Source organism: Pyrgilauda ruficollis, unplaced genomic scaffold (assembly GCF_017590135.1).
Source record: "Pyrgilauda ruficollis isolate IOZ18807 unplaced genomic scaffold, ASM1759013v1 scaffold49, whole genome shotgun sequence".
NCBI classification, from domain to species: domain Eukaryota; kingdom Metazoa; phylum Chordata; class Aves; order Passeriformes; family Passeridae; genus Pyrgilauda; species Pyrgilauda ruficollis.
In genome coordinates this window covers 908897-928351 of record NW_024526488.1, presented here as the reverse complement: position 1 = coordinate 928351, position 19455 = coordinate 908897, and the positions used below count along the sequence as shown (strand labels likewise).

The following is a 19455-nucleotide window of genomic DNA, read 5'->3' as shown; positions in this document are numbered from 1 at the left end:
TGAACAAGTACGTCAAATAGTAGTAGTATGTAAAAAGGGTCTTGAATTCCTTTTCTGTTAGATACTACAATACTCAGCTCTGTAGAACTACAAATTTGACATTAGAAAGGCTGATTGCTTTAGGATTACATCTATTCAGCATGTTTAAATTCAGAGTAGAAACACACCTTAATATTAGGTGTGCCCCTATACCTAAAGTAACTCTGAAATCCATCAAAAGTGCAAGCTAGTATTTTAAAATTTAACTTTACAGGTGGACAAAATCATAGTATACCTACTTCCATGGCATCCATTTATAAATGTGTAATTATAAGGCGTTTTCTAAACTTTAATACAAGTGGGGAAGCTTAACTTCTGTTAGTGGAGGCTGTCAGCACTTTTCAAGTTAAAACCCATCAGCTCCTTCTAAAGGAAACATTGGTTTCCATACCATTGTGTCTGCACATACGTAAAGGAAGTTAAAACAACAACTGCTGAAGCCTTGATAATCAGCACGTGCTGGTGTCAGCAATGCCATCAGTTGCATCAGTGCCAAGATAGGAAACCTTGGCTATCTTTATTTGCCTCAGGTCAGTAATTTTTATCTGCAGTTAAGTAGGATGGAGATTACTTCCAAATGGTTCTTTGAAAGCCCCTTCATAAAAATGCCCCATCTGGGTGTGTCTGTGCTGCTACTGATCTCTTTATTCTGTCCTCATAAAAAGGCAGTGAGCAGGCAAATTACACAGAATCTATGGCCACTGAGCAGGCTTAAAAGGAAAGTGTGACAGATTTTTCAGAGGAAAAGAAGTCCTGCTCATCACTGTTCAAATGAACATTTAATAATTCATAACAACTGAGTTATAAGTTTCCCCTTCAATACGTTTCCAAATGTGAATAGATTAAGTAGTAATTGCTATCAAGCTTTATGTTCTATTTCATGTACCTAATAAAAGTTTATCTAGTGGAGCTTACTTTGTATCTTTTTGATCTATTCCTAACTGACTGCAATATACTCTATTAAAATATTTATCATTGTGCTATCAAATATTAACCATTTTAAAATCATCTGACTGAAGAAAACAAATAATGTTACTTGCTTAAGTTTTCATGAATTTCCTGATATTTAGTTGTTCAGAACTCCCCCCTGATACAGCACTAAAAATACACAAGATGCCACAAATTGTATTCACTGTCTTTGAATTGGGCTGTTTTGGAAATGCACTCTGCTCACATCCATCACCACTGTCCGATTTGGCTCTGCATGCAGAATCCTAGTTTTGTTCTCTGAAAAGTTATCATTCTGCTTCAGTACAAGATAATATTAGAGAGTTGTTGGTTTTTCTGTAGATTAGTGGATTTTTAAAACTATTTTAGGAGAGTACAGAATGTTGGGGTTTTTTTAAGGGTAATGTTTTTAAGTCGTTTCCCTAATTATCCACCTGCTCATCCTTCTGAAATTCTGTGGCTTTGTCAGGTAAAAATTCTGGCAAGTTCTTAGAGTGTAGAATGGTCTAGAGATGGGGAGTGATGTGACATGGTTGCACGGCAGCCCAGCCTGACTGGCTGCCAGGCTTCCATCCCTCCCCAGCTGAGTGGGTTATGCTCTCCCAGGGTGCTCCTGCTTGTCCAACCAGTGGATGATTCATATCACAGAACTAACATGGCAAAAAACCTATTCTTCTTTGGTTAGTGTCCTGCTGAGTTAGATCTGAAATCATTCAGTGAAAGGTCAAACAACTGCCTGAGAGATTGCTAGGGGTGCGGGACTAAATAGTGGGGAATTGGGAGAAGAGGGATTGCAGCACTTGCAATTAGAGCAGTTTGGACAGCCATGAAATAGCAGCTTTGAAGCTGACACTTGGGCAAGATCAAGAGGAGAACAACCTCTTTGCTCCAATCCAATCCCTCACCTTGCTGGGGAAAAATTGTTCTGTTAAAGGTCAGGTGTATAAATGTTGGTACTGAACCATTTCTTTTTGCTTTGGAAAAAGCAATTCCTGATCCAGGTTACCAGAGTAAATCTCCTGAAGAGCTCAGTCTGTCAGGAGCCTGGTGCCTCTCAATAACATGGTAACTATGCAAACTAGTCCCCTCTTTTGAGCCTCACTCTCTGCTTGATTTTATTTACCTGTTATTTTCTTTGGCTTCTCCACACACAGGTATTACCTAATTCACAACCCCATCCTGTTCACAGAGGCCTTCCAGCACAGAGACACTGACATCAGGTCCTTAAGCTCTCCCCAGTACCCCTCTAGCCTATTGCTTCTACAGGTTCTTCCATTTCCACAATATCCCACACACTGCTGTAGGCAGCAGTGCTAAAAGAAGAAAATGAAGGCATGGTCTCCAACCTTTGCATGCAGCAAGAATTATGCAGATCTGTGTAACTCTCTCAGAGCATCTTATGTTTTCATCCCCTCTGTGCTCTTCATAGAATAGAGGTGCCTCACGTAATCATTTCTGTTCATATACAGTGTTTGTGTTCTGACATGTTTACTCTGACTAAAATATATTCTCCCTAGAGAGAGATCAACCTTCCTTTTCTCCTTCAAATATAGCATCTCATTAAAAAATAATAACATTCCATGATATTCATACTTTGGTGAACAACTTTCTATGTATCCTAGTATCTGTATGAGTATTCTGTGGGTTGTGTATTTTGGAAGGAATGCATTAATAAGCACATTTGCATTGTTGTTTCTCAGGTTTAAAAGACCCTGGTTTTAAAAGGCTATCAGGATGGCATTACACCTGTAAGTCACCAGCACACTTCCCCTCAGGCAAGCAGAACTAGTGTTTTGCATCATCTGAGGATCAGGTCTGATAATGCTGTAATTTTATTTGTATTCTTGCCTTGCTTGTCTTACATCTGTAAACCATACTTTGCTGAGAGTTGCAGAAGTTGTATTCTGGATTAATGTAAAGAGAATTATTCTGGATTTAAATTTGCAGCCATTTGAAGGAGAGTCTGTTCCTTTTGCATCCAAACCCCCATATACACACACACAATTTCTTTAGTCTGCATAACAACCATGTAAAATAGGTTTTTGGAAAGCAGTATGTTCTGTATAAAGACCAGGGACAGATGACTGTTCCCTGAGGACAACAATGCTCAGCTCCAGCAGAACTTTATCCTTTCAAGAAATTCTTTTTATATTTTACTTCCCTTCAGCTCCCATGTGTAGCAGTGTGCTTACTAGTACCAGCCTTGGCACCAAAGCACAGCAGAACTGAAAGTATGTACAGCACCTGTGCAGAGGGGATTCCTACTGTATCCTGACCAGCTAACAGCATTAAAACTGCTATTGGTAAAAAGATGTATAGATAGGTGGATATTCTATGATTCCCACATAGGCGGCTGCAATGGTGAAAAGGAAAGAAGGGCACCTTGATTCTGCATCTCTGTTTCTTTTTTTTTTTTTGTCTTGTCCCCTAGGCACAAGTTCAATGTGTAGGTACTGGACACATCTGTGTACAAACTGTCAAAGATCACTAACCTTCACTGGAGAGACCATTGCATTTATATGTATTCAATCTGTCTAGAAAAAAGTGCAGGATGTAGATTTTTGAAAAAAGATTTTAAAATAATTAGATGGTATATGTCTTTTCCTCTTTTCTTGCTGAACGGTAAATCCAATCTTCCAAAAGCAAATGTTAAGCTTAAATTCCAAGCTTACAATTTCAAGTTTGACTTTCTTAGGCAACACAATCTGCATGATGATTTTGATCAAAAGCCCCAGCTTCTAACATTTGTAACACATGAAAAAATCCACACCTAAAAAGCTCGTATTTAAGTAATCATATAATAAGTTAAATGCATGCTGTGACAGAATATGAATTATCTCACAGGTTACAGAGTAATACATATTTAGTCTGGAAGACTACAAGCACTGAGTCCAATTTGAGCATGGAAGATAAGAGTGCAATCCTTTGCTTGCTTCTGTTTAAATGAATGAGCAAGGGTAAAATGAGATACATTGTTCAGACCTTGATATAAGGCATCTGGCTGAAAACTCATTTGCTAATTGTTTAAGATTAGCACCATTGAACCAAGATAATTTAAAACACTGATTTGCTATGGGATGCCAGCTACCATTGGAAACTCTCACTCACTCTAGGCCTTTGTAGTGCTGTGGGTTCCATGTGTTTACTTGGTTTTTATATGAAGGGAGATAGAGAATATTATTAATCATTGAACCTTCCCTCACCTTTTCCCCCATGAGGAACACGCCTAATGAAAATTCGAGCTCTGCTGCCAAACTGGTATTGGCAAAAGATCTTTTCTTTGCCTGATTGGATAAATATGCAGCTAGTTTTGGAATCAATGCTTCTGTGAGTGAAATTAAAAGATGTTACTTTAAAATGCTGCTGTATGTATGCAATGGACTTTAATCACCTGAAATGTCATGGCCAAGAAATACAGAAGATGCAAACTGTGAGCAATACATGTAGAAGATCAAATGAATGCTCCTACTTAATATTTTGTCCGTGTTTATATGTTTTTGCTTTTGATACAGGTTCCTTTTTTCAAAAAAACACTACGTTCAGTTAAAAACTGGCCAAATCAACTGTAGTTGAAGGTTAAATTTCTTGCCAGGCTTGGAGTTTTAGTTCTGTTTTAATGTTCATTTTTAAAGGAAATCATTCAGTTTCTGTAAAATAGAAAAATCAAATATATGCTATGCTATGTAATTTCTCATGTTCCAGGAGTTCTAAAAGGGTTTCAGGACCAAACTGTTCTGTTCTGAATTCATTCCCGTGCTTTGATCCTGGTGAGAAAATCCATTGTGGGTATGTGGCAGGGAGGCCCCGCTGAGCCCAGCACGTTCCCGCATGCCCACGCCAGCGGCCACAGGGGTTCTGGGGAGGGCTCAGAAGCTGCGCAGGCACAGCCACATCTATTGTGCCTCTTCTTCTGAGGGCAGCAAACCTTCCTGTACCAACCAGACCCCGCTGACCGCTACGTCTCTGCAGCACAAACCCTGAATGCAAGAAGATAACAGCTGCTATCACAGTGCTTTTTATCTGGGAGGCAAAGTCTAAAATTGCATCTGACCTCAGTGTGCGCAGAGACGCCAAGCGAGGAGCGCTCTGCCTGGATCCTCAAAGGGTTTAGATTAAATCACTAAGAGTGAGGTACCTAAATAAATAGTTGTAAGGATAATAGCTTCTGTGACTTCTACTTTGTGTGGTACAAAGTAGACTCCAAACTGTAATTTATCAAATGATATATTGTGAGCCTTAGAAAACTCAATTCGGCTTTTGTGTTGTTTTTTCCCTGATAGGTTTACTAATATATAAAATTATGACACTCCATTTACTTACAGAATCATACATGTAATTAACTAGCTATGGTATAGATTTAAATTGTTTATTTATAGTCAAGCTTCTGTTTGCACTAGGTCAATGGTTTTTAGCAACAAAGCTCTGTAAGAATAGAATTTCATAATAATGCCAATAGCCTATGTATAACAAAACGTAAACAAGCACATATTGGTCTGTTGAGTGAGTGTGTGTATCCATCTTTGCATATCTATGTTCCTGTGCAGCACAGGCTTAGGGAAAAGCAGATCAAAACCACATGCTACGTGTCCAGACAAATAATCTTTTTGAGCTTTGCCAAGGCAACAGAATGAGTTCTTATTTTTCTTGTATATTGGGGTCTGCTTGCTTGCCTGGTCATTTGTTTAGAATTCAATGGGAAAATAAGAAAGCTAAAACTGACACTGTACAAAATTAAATTAATTGAAATTCTGTTCTTCCATGATAAGACTTGAAAAGAGATTTAAATCAGTGTGTGGTTGGTAAAACATGACAATTTGATGTCTGTTCCATAAAACTGACAACCGCATCTAGTTGTTTTTCTTCTGAAATTGATCAGATAATTTGTTCAAACTTGGAGAATATCTGACAGTTACACAATCAGACTGAGATTTGTTCAGAAAATTACAACATAGTGAGGGAAACTCAATTAGTTTTGTCAGCAAATATAAAGGCAGTAGCTTGCATTTCCAGAAACTGTCCAAAGCTTTTACAGATACTCTTGATTCAGCTAAAATTAAGCTAATTATATGCTGGGCTCAAAAAACTCCTCATTAAAAGAACATTATTTGTCTTATAATGTCCAAACCCGAAAATATAGGAAGTACTGAAATTAATAAGTAATTGCTTTGACAAACCGGTGTATATATATTACGGTAAAATTTGCTCAGCAGTCCTCCAGACTTGTTCAGTACCTCAGCTGCTTAATATCTTTTTTTAAACCCACGGGGTGGACACAGTAGTAGGTTTTCTTTATTCAAATTCTATGCAGAGAACCATACTGATTTCTGTTTTTGTTTTTTTGCCTTGTAGTTCGGGTCACTGCAGTATTTCCAATGCTTCATAAATTCCAATGGTTATTTTGCCAGTATCTAGGATAAGGTACAGGGTGGCAACAACCATCTTCTGCATATGGGGTGCAAGACAGAGGGAGACCACATATTTCTGAGTGTGTTGTTTGGGAGGTAACTAGGATCTGATTTGGTGAAGAATTAGTAATAGAGAACTTGGAAACTTGAAACATTACTTCACCTGCTTTCTGCTGCAATTCTAACTACCCAATAATTTTGTGAATCATAACTCAAGTGGAAGCATCTGGAAAATGAACACAGTCAACAACCACATGTGAAAAGTATGGTTTGGTTTAAATGCCCTGCCACATACAAATAGGAGCTTGCTGGTAGAAGCTGAGGAAGTCCAGTTTTCTCAGGCTGCACTGAACAGTGTTGCCAGGCAAGCCATGCAAAAGAATGCAAGCTTCTTTTCTTTTCATCTACTATCTTTAATGCTATTTGGTTAATTATCACAATATTTCCTGAAATTATTTATTGGTTTTCTTTCCCCGTATAATTTGTTGTGTTGTCACAAGTCCAGCTTTTCTGCTTCAGAGGTACTCGTCAGGAGAGGCAGCTGTAATCTCTAGCATTATTGCCTTTTTAAAAAAAAATTATTATATAAGATTTGCATTTGGTTTTGAGTATTTAGAGCATTTGTATGGCTATTGACCAATTTTATATTATTTGTCCAATTGGTGTTAGCAATTACTGACAGTAATTACTAATTGATGTCAGTAATTATTTTCTCGTGTTTCTCAGTCTTAAGAATCAAAAGCAAGCTCTCATAGAAATCTGTCTTTAATGTGTGTGTGGTTAAGAATGCAGGCAGTGAGAGAAGGTGGAAGAAAATGTGAGAGGACTCTCCAGAGTTTCTGGAAGTAGATGATCAAAACTGTTAAAAGAATAAATCTTAAGAAATTACTACAAACAAAATTTGCAGTGAAAGTCTAAATCTGTATATACTGAAGTGATATTTCTACTCATTTGTTTACAAGACCCGTTAACCAGAAGAGAAGCAAAATATATCACTAAGCATTGAAACAACATGTGTTCTAACACCATTTAAGGAAAATTTCAGCTCTTATTTTTAAGGAAGTTAAGTATACTTCCATTTTTTTCCAAAGATTATCTTTCATCTTGTTTTCACTAATTATTACAGGTACCAAGCCAGTGTTTTGCAGTTATTGTCCAGGGATAGTTTAAAGGTATGAAAGCATAATTAACTTAGAAGCTGAAGTTTAGGACAGAAAAAAGTGAACATGCAGAGAAATCACCTTCTTTCTTTTAGTAGGAATTCTGAATTTGGAAGTAATATGCTGATGTTTTAGTATACCAAACTTACTTCAGAGTTGCCAAGACGTGTATTTACCTATGCCAGCGGGAGCTCCTCCAGGTGTTAGTGGGAGAGAGAGAGGACACTGAGAGTGCATTGAATGAACTGGATGGCACAGTCAGTGCCTTCAGCTGGGAGTCTCCCAAGGGTCTGGCATTATGGCACTGGTACAGCCCAGAGCTTTCGCTCGTTCTCTGCTCCCAAGAATTGGCACATGACAGCACACGGACGAGAGGCAGCGGAGCTGCAGGAGAGGGGCAACTCTCAGAGTTACTTACGTTGACAGCCCAAGCTGTGCCAGATATATCCCGGCAGACATTTATCACATTTAGGCCCTGATGTTCCCTCCTTACACTCACAAAATCCTCTGTCATTACAGCGATCATGGACTGAACCAAAAGGGTTACAATAACAGTCTGCAGAAACAAGACAACACATACACACTGGATTCAGGTCTACATGTGGAGATAATTCATTCAATACCAATAAAGGGTGCATTTCCAGTGCTAAAGGTAAAGGAAGACTGTCTATTAAGAACATCTAGTGTAGTGAATATAATTACTACATGTCCATTTATTTGTTTGCATGTGTCATTTCAGGAAGAGACGTTTTATGATGCAAAGAGAAAAAGTAAACAGAAAAGATATAAAGCAGAAGATACCACGGTCTTGAGGGTAAGTGATTGTAACATATTCTCTTTGGCAAGAATATTTTTGACAATTTAATGAACATTAGAAAAGCTTTGTATAGTATGGATATATCAATGTGCCATCAGGGTGAAATGTTTTGCTTTATTAAAATAGGCTTATTTGTATTACTCAATATTTTCAGAAGTGCTAGATGTCTTTACAGGGCTATATAAATGCACTTTACCTATTTCCAAGATAGTCTTCCTTTATAGGTTTAGAGCAGTATAATAATTTAAGTGAATATTTGCCATTAAATTGATGAGATTGATTTATCAGTGACATTAATAAACCTTTTGCGTATTCTGCAATGAAAAGCTTGAGGTGAGCACTAATGTAATGCAAAACCTTTAAGAACGGGATTTATGCAGCCATTTTAATTTCTCTCACCTCCCAGCGTGCAGATGGAAAATGCAGTGAGGCTCATTCCCCGCTGTATATTTTTCACATGTGTTCAGCTAATTAAAGAATAAGTAGGGTAACACATTTCCTCCCACAACACTTAGTGTGTTGTTCATTCACAGCCCTTTTCTTTAATGTGATTACAATATCTGTGTTCAGATTTCAGCCAGCTGAACAAAGGCAAGGAGCTCAGAGAGCTCATTTTCGGCATTCCTGTTCTTCACCTTGGTTATTTAGATTTTGGTTTCAAATTAAGGGTTATCTCATTTTTATGTAGACCCATGTAGACCCAGAGTAACTTCACTGTTAACTGAGACCACAGACTCCTTTTGGAAGCATCTGATCTCTGCTTCTTCCTGATTTGGGGCAACCTGCTGGGAGACTGGATTTATGTTTGTGAATCAGTGCTGCCTTGATGATTATATCTGGCAATTGCTCCCTAGCATTAGGTTAAACCTCAGTGGTACCATAAATGAAAAAATGGAGTTGAACTGGGAAGTTACCTATGTATGTATCTCCCTCCAATGAAAAAAACTAACAGGAAAAAAAAATTACCAGAAAGACATTTGTCATCTGTTGTTTCACTGTTTATTAACTATAAATTACAGATGGCACTTTGAACATTTGGGATGCTGAAGAAGAATAGTTACCTTTGGCAAAAGGGTTCCACAATAATAATAGAGTCAATTAGCTGGCAACATTCATTAATGAAGTGTAAAACTGACATGCCAAAAATACTATGCAAGGCTGAGTATTACAGCAAAGTGAGTGCCTTTTGAAAAGCTGGGAATTCTGATGTTAATCAGATGTATCAAATGCTTATGTAAACAGGCATAGACTTGAGATACATTCTGAATGCAGGAAGTAAAATTTGCTTCACGAGTGTTTATAGAAAACCTTGAAAGACAAAAGCTTGGAATTACATTAAAAACAGAGGGCCCAATTCTTGTTAAAAACTGCTTTGTTAGATGTAATGAAGTTACAGTGATTTAAACAAGTATTTGTGAAAGAACTGTATAGCCTGTGATACTGGATGTTATATTTTCCAGAGAACAAGACCCTGAACCAGTGAAATCTTTCCTACTGAACTCTATCACATAAACATGTAGGCAGTTCCAGGCCCATATCATGCTATCGAAGGGAATGTAAACAGTAGAAACAAAGTTTTAAGCCAGGCCATTTTGCAAAATTAGTCGATCCAATCAGAACACCCAACAGACTAATTCTATCTTCCATCTTTCCCAATTGATACTACAGTAATATCACCTACAGAACATTCAGGGTCACACGAATCACAGTTTGTGGAACACTTCCCAAGGCCTACCAAATACTTAAGACATTACAAATCTCAAAGGTCACAATTTCAGTGTGCCTCAGGGAGGCAGCGAGTATCTCCAATGCCCTTACAACAATAGGGCACTAAATATCACTAAACTAACATTCCCAGATCACCCTAATAAGCAAACCACACACAGGTTCCAGGGTGGGGGAAAAAGCCCCTACAGATCTCAACCAAGAAAGAATTTTCATCCTAACCTTCATCTGGGAACTATTTGTAAGGATAGGAAGATAACAGAAATGGTCATCTGTTCACTGGGTGAACAGATTGAAGCATCAATGTGATGCTTCAAACAAAACACAATGAGTGTAACTAAGAAAGGAGGCGAGGAAATGGGCTGAGGCTTGCAGGCTTGCTGCTTATTAGTCTGGGCTGACAGTAGCTCTAGGACAAACCTCAGGGTTAACTTAACCACGTGTCATTAGGGCTTCTGGTGTTAGCTGAAGCTTAAACCTGACTGACTGCAAGGGTGGCTTTGTTAGACGTGTGACAGCAATCACCAGTTCAGTATTTATGCTGTGAGGCAAAGGCCATGTTTTATTACTCTGGGTCTACCTGGTGGTTTCCATGCTATCCTTGCTTGTAAGTGTGTGCATTCACTGAAAGTCACTTGGGCTTTATTAAGAAATAAAAAACTCTTCAAGCTGTTAAATTATTTTTCACACCGAATGAATAATTTTTAACTTCAGAATACTTTGGTTTATTCTGAAACTGCAGTTGCCCATATGAGGTGATTTTGCAGTTAACATAGAAATCCACAAATTTTTGGTATTTCATTTTAGGAAATAAAATCTATTTTGCTGCTAAAGAAATTAAGGGCATCAAGAATTAAGATTTAAGCCCACTGTATAATACATTGCATTTGGCTCACTGGAAAAAAACCTTTTCAGTATTTGAATTCTTTATTCTTAAAAATTAAGCATTTTACATTTTCTCCATTGATTTAGCATCAGCTAAGATTCACAGATTTGTTATCCATGTACTTACCATATGTATTTCTGCAAACTGTGAAGCAGTTTTGATAAATCGGAGCCAAAGCCCTATTAGCTGCCATTAAACTAGCTTATTCAGACATTTGTTACCTTTCTACATATATGGCTGAAGAGGAAAGAATTAGCCTGAAAAAATGACTTTCATATGGGAATAAGACTTGCACATATCACTGCAGATCTGCTTATTAAAATGTTCATGCCAACATTTTACTTGTATTTAAACCACAGAACACTGCTTTTAAACTTAGAGAAAAGAGAAATGAGCGTTTCCAATAGAGCAAGACTGTGCTTGACCTAGAAGGGTGAATCCATCAACTCTCTCACAGGTGAAAATACTCCACATTTTGCCCAATTAAATCTTAGGAGCCCCAGATCAAGACAGCACTTTAAGAACAAACATCTCTGTTTTCTGAGAAGTGCTTAGATGTCTGTTCATTTCACTGACTTTACACAAGAAGTAGGAAAGACCTCTAAAGCTGGCAAATCAGTTAGGACACATACATTAGAAACATACATTTTGTATGGTAACTGTGATCTGGAAAACTGTCTTAGTCCAGCAAGAATGTTATTTATTTCAAATTAATTACCTAACGTGTAGAAAACCATGGTTTGATCCTATAGTTATTTCACATGGTGCAATTCTCAGGGGAGCGCAAGAGAATTCTGCTTGCATTAAGGTGGAAAGTCAGCAAATGTTTCACATTATCTTTTTTTTTTTTTTCCTAAACAAAAGATTTTAAAAATTTATTTCGTCAGTATCCTGGCAATTTTAAAGTGCACAGTTGTCTTCCCATGACATTTTAAATATATCACTTATAAATTAATTTTAAAATTACTTATTTTTGGCTTTTTGTTTACTAACTTCCTTGTCTTCTGTAGCTGCAGCTGCTGTCTTAGCATTTCAGTGTATATGGGAAAACAACATACTGAATGAGCTGATGAAAAATTCCAAACAGACCAATTTAGAGTCGTATTCATTAGGCCTATTTAGGCAGCTGAAATTATACAGCCCTGATGTCACACCAATGATGTCTGTCATCTACATCAAACAAATATGTGGGACAGTAGTTTTTTTCCAAGAACATTTGATTGTGTTAATCCTCAGCACAGTCATACAAAATCATGACTTGCCTACTAAAGTTCTTATTAGCTCTGACTAATTACTGGCAAAGGAGATCATGCATTTCCTGAATGCATTGCCAAGCAAAGTTAAAAGAAGGACACATGAAATGCAGTGCATGGATGGATCTGTGTGTTTATCACAAGATAAATATGTAAATCTGACAAGTTACAAACTCAAACAAATAATAGCAACCTAAATAGTTTCTGGCTTGAATCTCAGCAATGGATTATAAATGTATTAAAATATAATTTATTCACCTGTAGTATGTTTTGATTTTACAGTATCTGCTAACTACTCTTTGTTTCCTGGAAGATGGAAAGAAAAAAAAAAAAATCACAATGAAAATCCAGAACAGGTCCTACTGGTGCTTATGTCTATAAGAAACAGGATATTAAATTCTCCACCTCTGTTTGTTATTAGAACAGTGTCTTTAGTGGCTATCTGTTAATTACTGGCCATTGTGCAAAGCTTCCTTTATTGACTATGTTCAGGCTTCACCTAACTTTGTTGTATACTGTCTGTGGTGACATGAGAACAATGCATATTCTTCTAGGGTGCTAAGATCTTAAATTTTTTCCTAACATGCTTTTCTTATTATGTTCTAACATTTTCTCTAATTCTGCAGTTTGAATATTTATAGCAGATGCTTGTTCTAAAGCACTGTTTTCACCTAGGAATCACTTTCTAAATTGACACTGTGTCACACTGATTTGACAAATTCTGTTCCTAACCTCATGGGCATAATTTCAGTTCCTCCTCTAAGTAGAGGGGAGGTAACACTGCATTTACAACGCTGTGTCTGGGAGCAGAATTAGCTGCAAATGTGGAATTTAGTGAATAAACCAGATTAACAGAGGTCCCTCCTCCTGTTCTCTTGATGCAGCTGGCAACTTTTGTAGGTATCCAGGCAAGTATTCAATAATCTCTACTAGTAATTGCAAAAGTCAGATTGGGACCAGGTATTTAAGACTCAACTCCTTAATTTTCATGTGTGACCCCAGTGTGGCTCCCTCCTGTGTAAGGAGAGCACATCCAGTGTCTCAGGGGTTTCTGGGGAAAGTCTAACCACGACCCATAGCCAGAGAGGTTCATCATCATTTACGGATTCAAAATGCCTCCTTGGGGCTACCAGAGCAATAGAAATGAGGTGAGAAGTCTACACAGATGTTCTGATCCATTGAAAAAGCTCATTCTGGCTTCAGTGCAAGTAAGCAGCAGTGGTCCCTAGCAGCTGCCAGGAGCTGAAAAGGCACAGAAGAAAAGGCGCAGTTATCCCGGGACTGACCTATGCACACATTTTCATCGTCCAGCTCTGCAGAAGCATTTCTGAAGTAGCCCAGCCTGCATAACTCGCAGTGCTGACCTCTAGTGTTGTGCTTACAGCTCACGCAAATGACCGTATTGAGCAGCTCGATGTAACTGCACCGGTTGGAGTGCCCGAAGCATTCACAGTCTTTCAAGGAAGAACAGAAATGTATACAGAGTGTATACAGCAGCAGAGTAATAGCACATTACATGCTTAGTTAAAATGGACCATGAGCAGAAGTATGAATGAATGGCACATACATGTTAATCAATGTAATGGACAGCAGCAGATGTTTATCTGCAATGGAAGTGGAGCTGGTTTCAGGCAGGTTAGCGTGACCCGACAACCATGGCATGATGTCGGAGGTTGGCTGTTGTTGGCAGACCTGATGGAACTGAAGCATTTGCAGTTGTAAACCTTTCAGGATTACTGGAGGTTCAGTTTCCGCTGAGAGAAATGCACATATTTTTGCACATTTGAGATGAGTATAAATCAAGACCTGGGAAAAACCTCCTCGTATTAACAATGCTAAATTCAGTGGACAAAATTGTCAAACTTAATTATGATTAAATCCACAGCTATAAGTAAAATAATTTTTTTTTTTCTTCCTGACAGAAATGGAGAGTATTCAAAAATGCTATTGAACTTGGGGTGCTATAACTAGTAGGCACCTTGAGAATCAGAGTGTTTTATTTCATGGCCAAACAAATCTCTAGTTTGACAATTTTGGCCAACACCTCCTAAAATGATTAACAGCAAAGAAAAGGAAGGAAGACAGTTATTGGAGAACCACATCAACTGTACTTCTGAGGTAAACATTAACCAGTTTTTGTATTCTGAGATGAAAACCAGTTGGTCTAGAAAAGAATATGAAAATTCTGAAATGTGTACTGACTAGAAAGCATGCTTATTGCAGCCATCTGAAATGAAGTTGGCATGACAGCCACTTTAAAAAAAACCCTTCATTAAATATAGAATGTTAGTGCCTTTTAGTCTTTAATCACGAGCAATACTTGGCTTTATGCAGAACAAGAAAAAATCAGAAATTATCCATAACATTATAGAAGACACAGCTCTACTTTGAGTAGAATACTTGTGTAAGCCTGATCACTCAACTCTTGGGATTATGAGCCCAGAATGAATGCAGGAAAGGTTACTAGGATGATCAGAGAAGTTGAGTCTAATTAAAAAGTGAAGACTAGGAAAATTTGTCTAATTAAAAAGTGAAGACTAGGAAAATTTGTCTAGCAAACTGATGATAGAAGGCATCACCTTCTTGTACAAATACAGCAAGGAGCTAAGCCTCCTGCCATCCTAATGGGCAATACTGCCACAGTAACAAATGGTGTTAACTGGCTACTGGGAAATTTCAGCTGGAAATTAGAAGATGATATCTAGGCTTTAGGGCAGTGAGGTTGTTGGACACTTTCCACTTGTCACAAAACACACTGATGCTTTACAGATACTTTACAGTTTATTAACTGGTAGAATAAATTACAGTATGTTTCCTGCAATAATGGAGCACTGGATGCAGTGACTTGGAAGGGCTTTGAGGTCTTGAAATTATCTTGTAATTAGATAAAACTGTAGCAGAGGGTGTTTCCATGTATGACAGAGGCCAAGTCCCCTGTGCTGCCTTTCCTCTGGTATGCTCCTGATTATGCTGGGCCACCTGATCATCCCCTGACTGGTGGAGTAGGGCATCACATACAGTATTTGAGCCTTTCTCTATTTTTGTAAAGAAACAACAGTCACAGTATGTGTTTCTGAGTATGCTCTGCACTCCCAATACATGGATATTTCTTTGGCTTTTGTCTGATGTACTGGACCGTAAATAGATTCCACCGTAAATGCATTTTTTTTTTAGACACTTAGCACAACATATGCTTCAATCTTGAGAGCTGCCTTTCTGCTGCCAGAAAACATTAATCCATTTTACATATACACATTTAGTTAACATATATTTCTTGTTCTCGTCAATGTTATTCTGCTAAACCAGTGTTTTGTGGTTCTGATAATTTTGATGCCAGTAACTGCTGGAGTACAGGAAAACATTTGGTGTATCAGTCTCACTATGTTACCACTTGACACAATTGAGTAGGGAGGAAAAAAATGTTAGTTTATTGTCTTTTGCAGCTGGTCAGTCTGATTCAGCATCTCAGCCAGCCACCCTGCAGCATTTTTCTCCAAGTATATCCATCTTGCTCAAGTGAAAACTGCCTGTGTGGAACAGATGAGATCTAAAAGTGGAAAATACCACTAGCAAACAGGAGTAATGGAAAATTGGTGTGATTATGTTTGTGTTTGATTTTTAAAGTAAGAAAGACTGACTAGAGATAAGCAATCTGAACTTTGTGAATCCAAGATTCAGAAGCAAGGCTGTCAGTCTTTCTGTCTGACAAAGGACCTGTCTTCTGCTACCAACAGAGAGTTTGTTTTGGTGAGATGATACTATAGTGTTATGTTGGTCAGACTTGTTGCTAAACATTTTCACTCCAGGTGAATTTAGAGGAAATAATTTGCCTATATACTATAAAGAAAAGCTGACTATGCTACAATATCTTTTGTATTTAAGGCAGCAGAAAGAAACTGAAAATAGTTCATGAATGAATGACTGCACTATTTCCATTCTGAAACTGCAATACAACCTTCAATTATATTACTATTACACATAATTAGCCATAACAGCACAAAAACAAAAGCTGCACATTAAGCAATTCACTCTGTAACACAGGGCCTGCTCCAAGTTATGATTTGGAGTGAAGAAACCTTTAATAATTATGAAGCACTTGGATGTATGCACATGCTCTGAAACATATGCAGGAGGACTGCTCAAGTTCAGAGGTGGGCCATTAATATTTAAGGTAAACAAAGAGACCAATTTTTAAACTTGGTTGCATTTCTACGGGTATTGCTCTTTTGTAACAACTGTGCTGTATGAAACAAAGTCTTTGTCTCAAAGTTAACTAATGCTAAGATACAGGAGTGCTCTAGTAGTCTTCATCACACAAGTAAATTCTACGTGGTATAGAAAAAAACCACAGTTAAGTCGAAAGCAGTCCAACATCTGATCAAGCGTTAGCAATGGCAAAAGGAAAAACAAAAAAGAAATGGAAAGTAACGATTAAATCACTTTTGTGACAATGTTTGCTTCTCCCCTGCCTCCCCACAGCGTTGTTTGTTAGTGCAGTAATTTTTTGCTGTTGGCCTGGTCAGTGAATCATATTTACATCCCTCTGTGCTTACAAAAATAAGCTATGTAGAAAGTCCTCCTCTGATTGAAATGGAATTACTTTTTCTACTGGCTACATGAGGTGCTGCCCTAAGCCACTCAGACACAGCACACAGAATTGCATTCAGCACCGTGCCAGCTGGGAAGCTGTCAGTGCTGTATGGCCCTTCCAGCATATCATGTGCTTCACCTTAACCAGAAAGTATTCTGCTTGTAGACCTGTCAGAAGCACAGCTCAGGGTCTTTAGGCACACAGCTCTGGCTAGCAGCCTAAAGCACTGTCACGCACTGGCAAAGTCATGCAAACACTGAAGGAGATGGAGGAAAAGTCTCAAAATCAGGCTGCACATGGTTTACCAACCATTGTGAAATGACATGAGCTTCTTACAGTGATAGAAAATGTTGCTTTCAGTTCTGAGTACCACATGTCAGAAAAGACACAGATAAGTTGAGTAACAAAAAGGAGTGAATGGTTCAGAAGCCAAAAATCTCAGAGAAGAGGTAATGACAGCTAGATAGGCTTAATGTGAAGGAAAAAGGGATTGCCATGTTAGATGTGATCATTGTTTTTGGCTGATTCAGGAACTGTCAAATCCCTTGCAAACTCACAGAAGCATTGACTCTCTGAGCCTCCCTGACTATTTTCCAGTGCAATGATTTTATTGAAACAATCTTGATTCTGTTGCAGAAAGCATGATAAAATTACCCACTGAAGCAGGCTCACGAAGCTGATAATCTAATTGTTTTGTTTCTATAAATTGAACAATTTTCCCCCATTCTAATGCTATGCACTTACATCTTTGAGATAACGTACTGTTACTGTAGGGATGAAGTTCAGCTGAAGCTTCAGCTACAACCATTAAAACATGAAATGTCATCACATGAAACAATGATAAACACACATGGAAGGGTAGCATCATTTCTAAACTCAGACAGGTTGCATGAGACAGCTATTAGTGTCACTTTTTAATTAAAAGCACAAAGCAGATTTCAAGAAAAGTGCATTCACAAATAATTAAATTATTTTTTCTTTTTCATTTTCCAGTCACTCCGTGCTCCTCCTCCATACACTAAGGCAAACAAAGGAGATTTCATTGTAACCTTAGAAATTACCTGCTTCATAATAAACAGTATGGCTCATTACCATGATCTCATCAAATGGGTCAAACTAAGTTCAGACATTCCTTAATAACCCTTTTCCTTGTTCACATGTATTTCATGAATAATGAGATATTCACAATAGCTGCAGAAAGACAAAACATCTTCATACATACTCTTTACAGATAAATTGATGAGGAAAAACAATGAAAAGATCTCAGGGTTCAGACTGTGAATGACAGATATGCAAATGAAACAGGTTGCCTGTAAGTCAGAAAGAATATTGGCATCCTTTATTATATCCATAAAATTCCATTATTTTTATAGAACACTAGAACATCCGTTCAAAATGTAATGCCTGCACTCTGAATTTGCACACTTAGAATAAAATGAAGACATAAGGCACACTTACAATGCATTAAAAGACACAACAATGCATTACATTCCATGGCATTTACAGATACTTCTTGAGGACATGGACAATTGATGTTTTATGGATTGTTTGCCCTCAACTAATCTGCTTATGTTTCCTCTTTTACAATTTATGCATATCACTGAGGAAAACAGGACTCTGGTAAACATCTGCTTTCTAGGCAAGGATCTGAATAGTCATATTCATACATTTAACTCCTTTAAAAATAAATGCCATGTCGCTTTATTTGCCACCAACAACTGTCTAAGAAGCATATTTATTTTTCTTTGTATGGCTTATGTTTATGTGACTTAATGCTTCTGTTGTATTCAATGAAGATGCCTCACCAGTAAACTAATGGGTACACTCCACAGATATTCCAGATTCATACAGTGCAATGTTTTCACAACACAGAGCACTATGGGATCACTGTATGAATCCTAGAATTCCTACCTCTCTTGTGGTTTGCAACTTGAACAGAAGAAACAGTTGACATAGCTAATTTGGGAGCAACTGGATAGGTAATAAAATGAACAGCAAATTAGAAAAAGTATCATATAGGAACAAATCAAAATATTAAGATAAACATCTTTATTCTCTAACTTTTGAATTTAACAATGTTTTTTTTTTTTTTTTGTAAGGAAGGGTGAAGTTACAGAAAATGAGTTATACACTATCAATTACAAATTATTTGAGCTGTAACATCCAAGATCAAGACAGGGAATGTAATTCACATCTATGCACTGTGGCAGTTTTGTGTTAGAGGCTATTTGTTTCTCACAGTCTGTGACAAATGACTATATGGTAATCAGAGTGGTCTGAAAAGGGTTTTATTGAATTTGAATGCATATTTTTTCTGGCCAATTAGCATAAACCTAAACCCCACAATAAAATATTTAGATATAGGCAGATTTCTGTAATCATTCTTTTCATACACTATTCTTAAATGACATATTTAATCTACACTATATGTTAAAGACAGTAACAATATGCTGCAAACACACAAAAGCTAAATAGAAATGCTTTGACGTTTTTGTGTTTTGTGCTCCCTACCAAAACATCAAAACTAAATTTACTTAAACTCTTATTTTTGGGGAAGAAACACTGAATAATTCTGTGCTGTTCAAAACATATTTTTTAATGAAGTTAGATCTTAGATCACACACAGTATAA

At 37.5% G+C, this 19455-nt stretch overlaps 1 protein-coding gene across 1 annotated transcript in view; it reads right to left on the bottom strand.

Moving 5' to 3' along the window:
- The window catches only part of NTNG1 (netrin G1), a 142029-nt gene that overhangs the window by 18468 nt on the left and 104106 nt on the right, over window positions 1–19455 (bottom strand). The window contains exons 6-8 of the mRNA XM_041479578.1: window positions 18736–18795; window positions 13520–13687; window positions 7971–8108 (exon numbers count right to left, since the gene is read on the bottom strand). Of these exons, the coding sequence (XP_041335512.1) occupies window positions 7971–8108; window positions 13520–13687; window positions 18736–18795 (366 nt within the window). The remainder of the gene's footprint in view (window positions 1–7970; window positions 8109–13519; window positions 13688–18735; window positions 18796–19455) is intronic.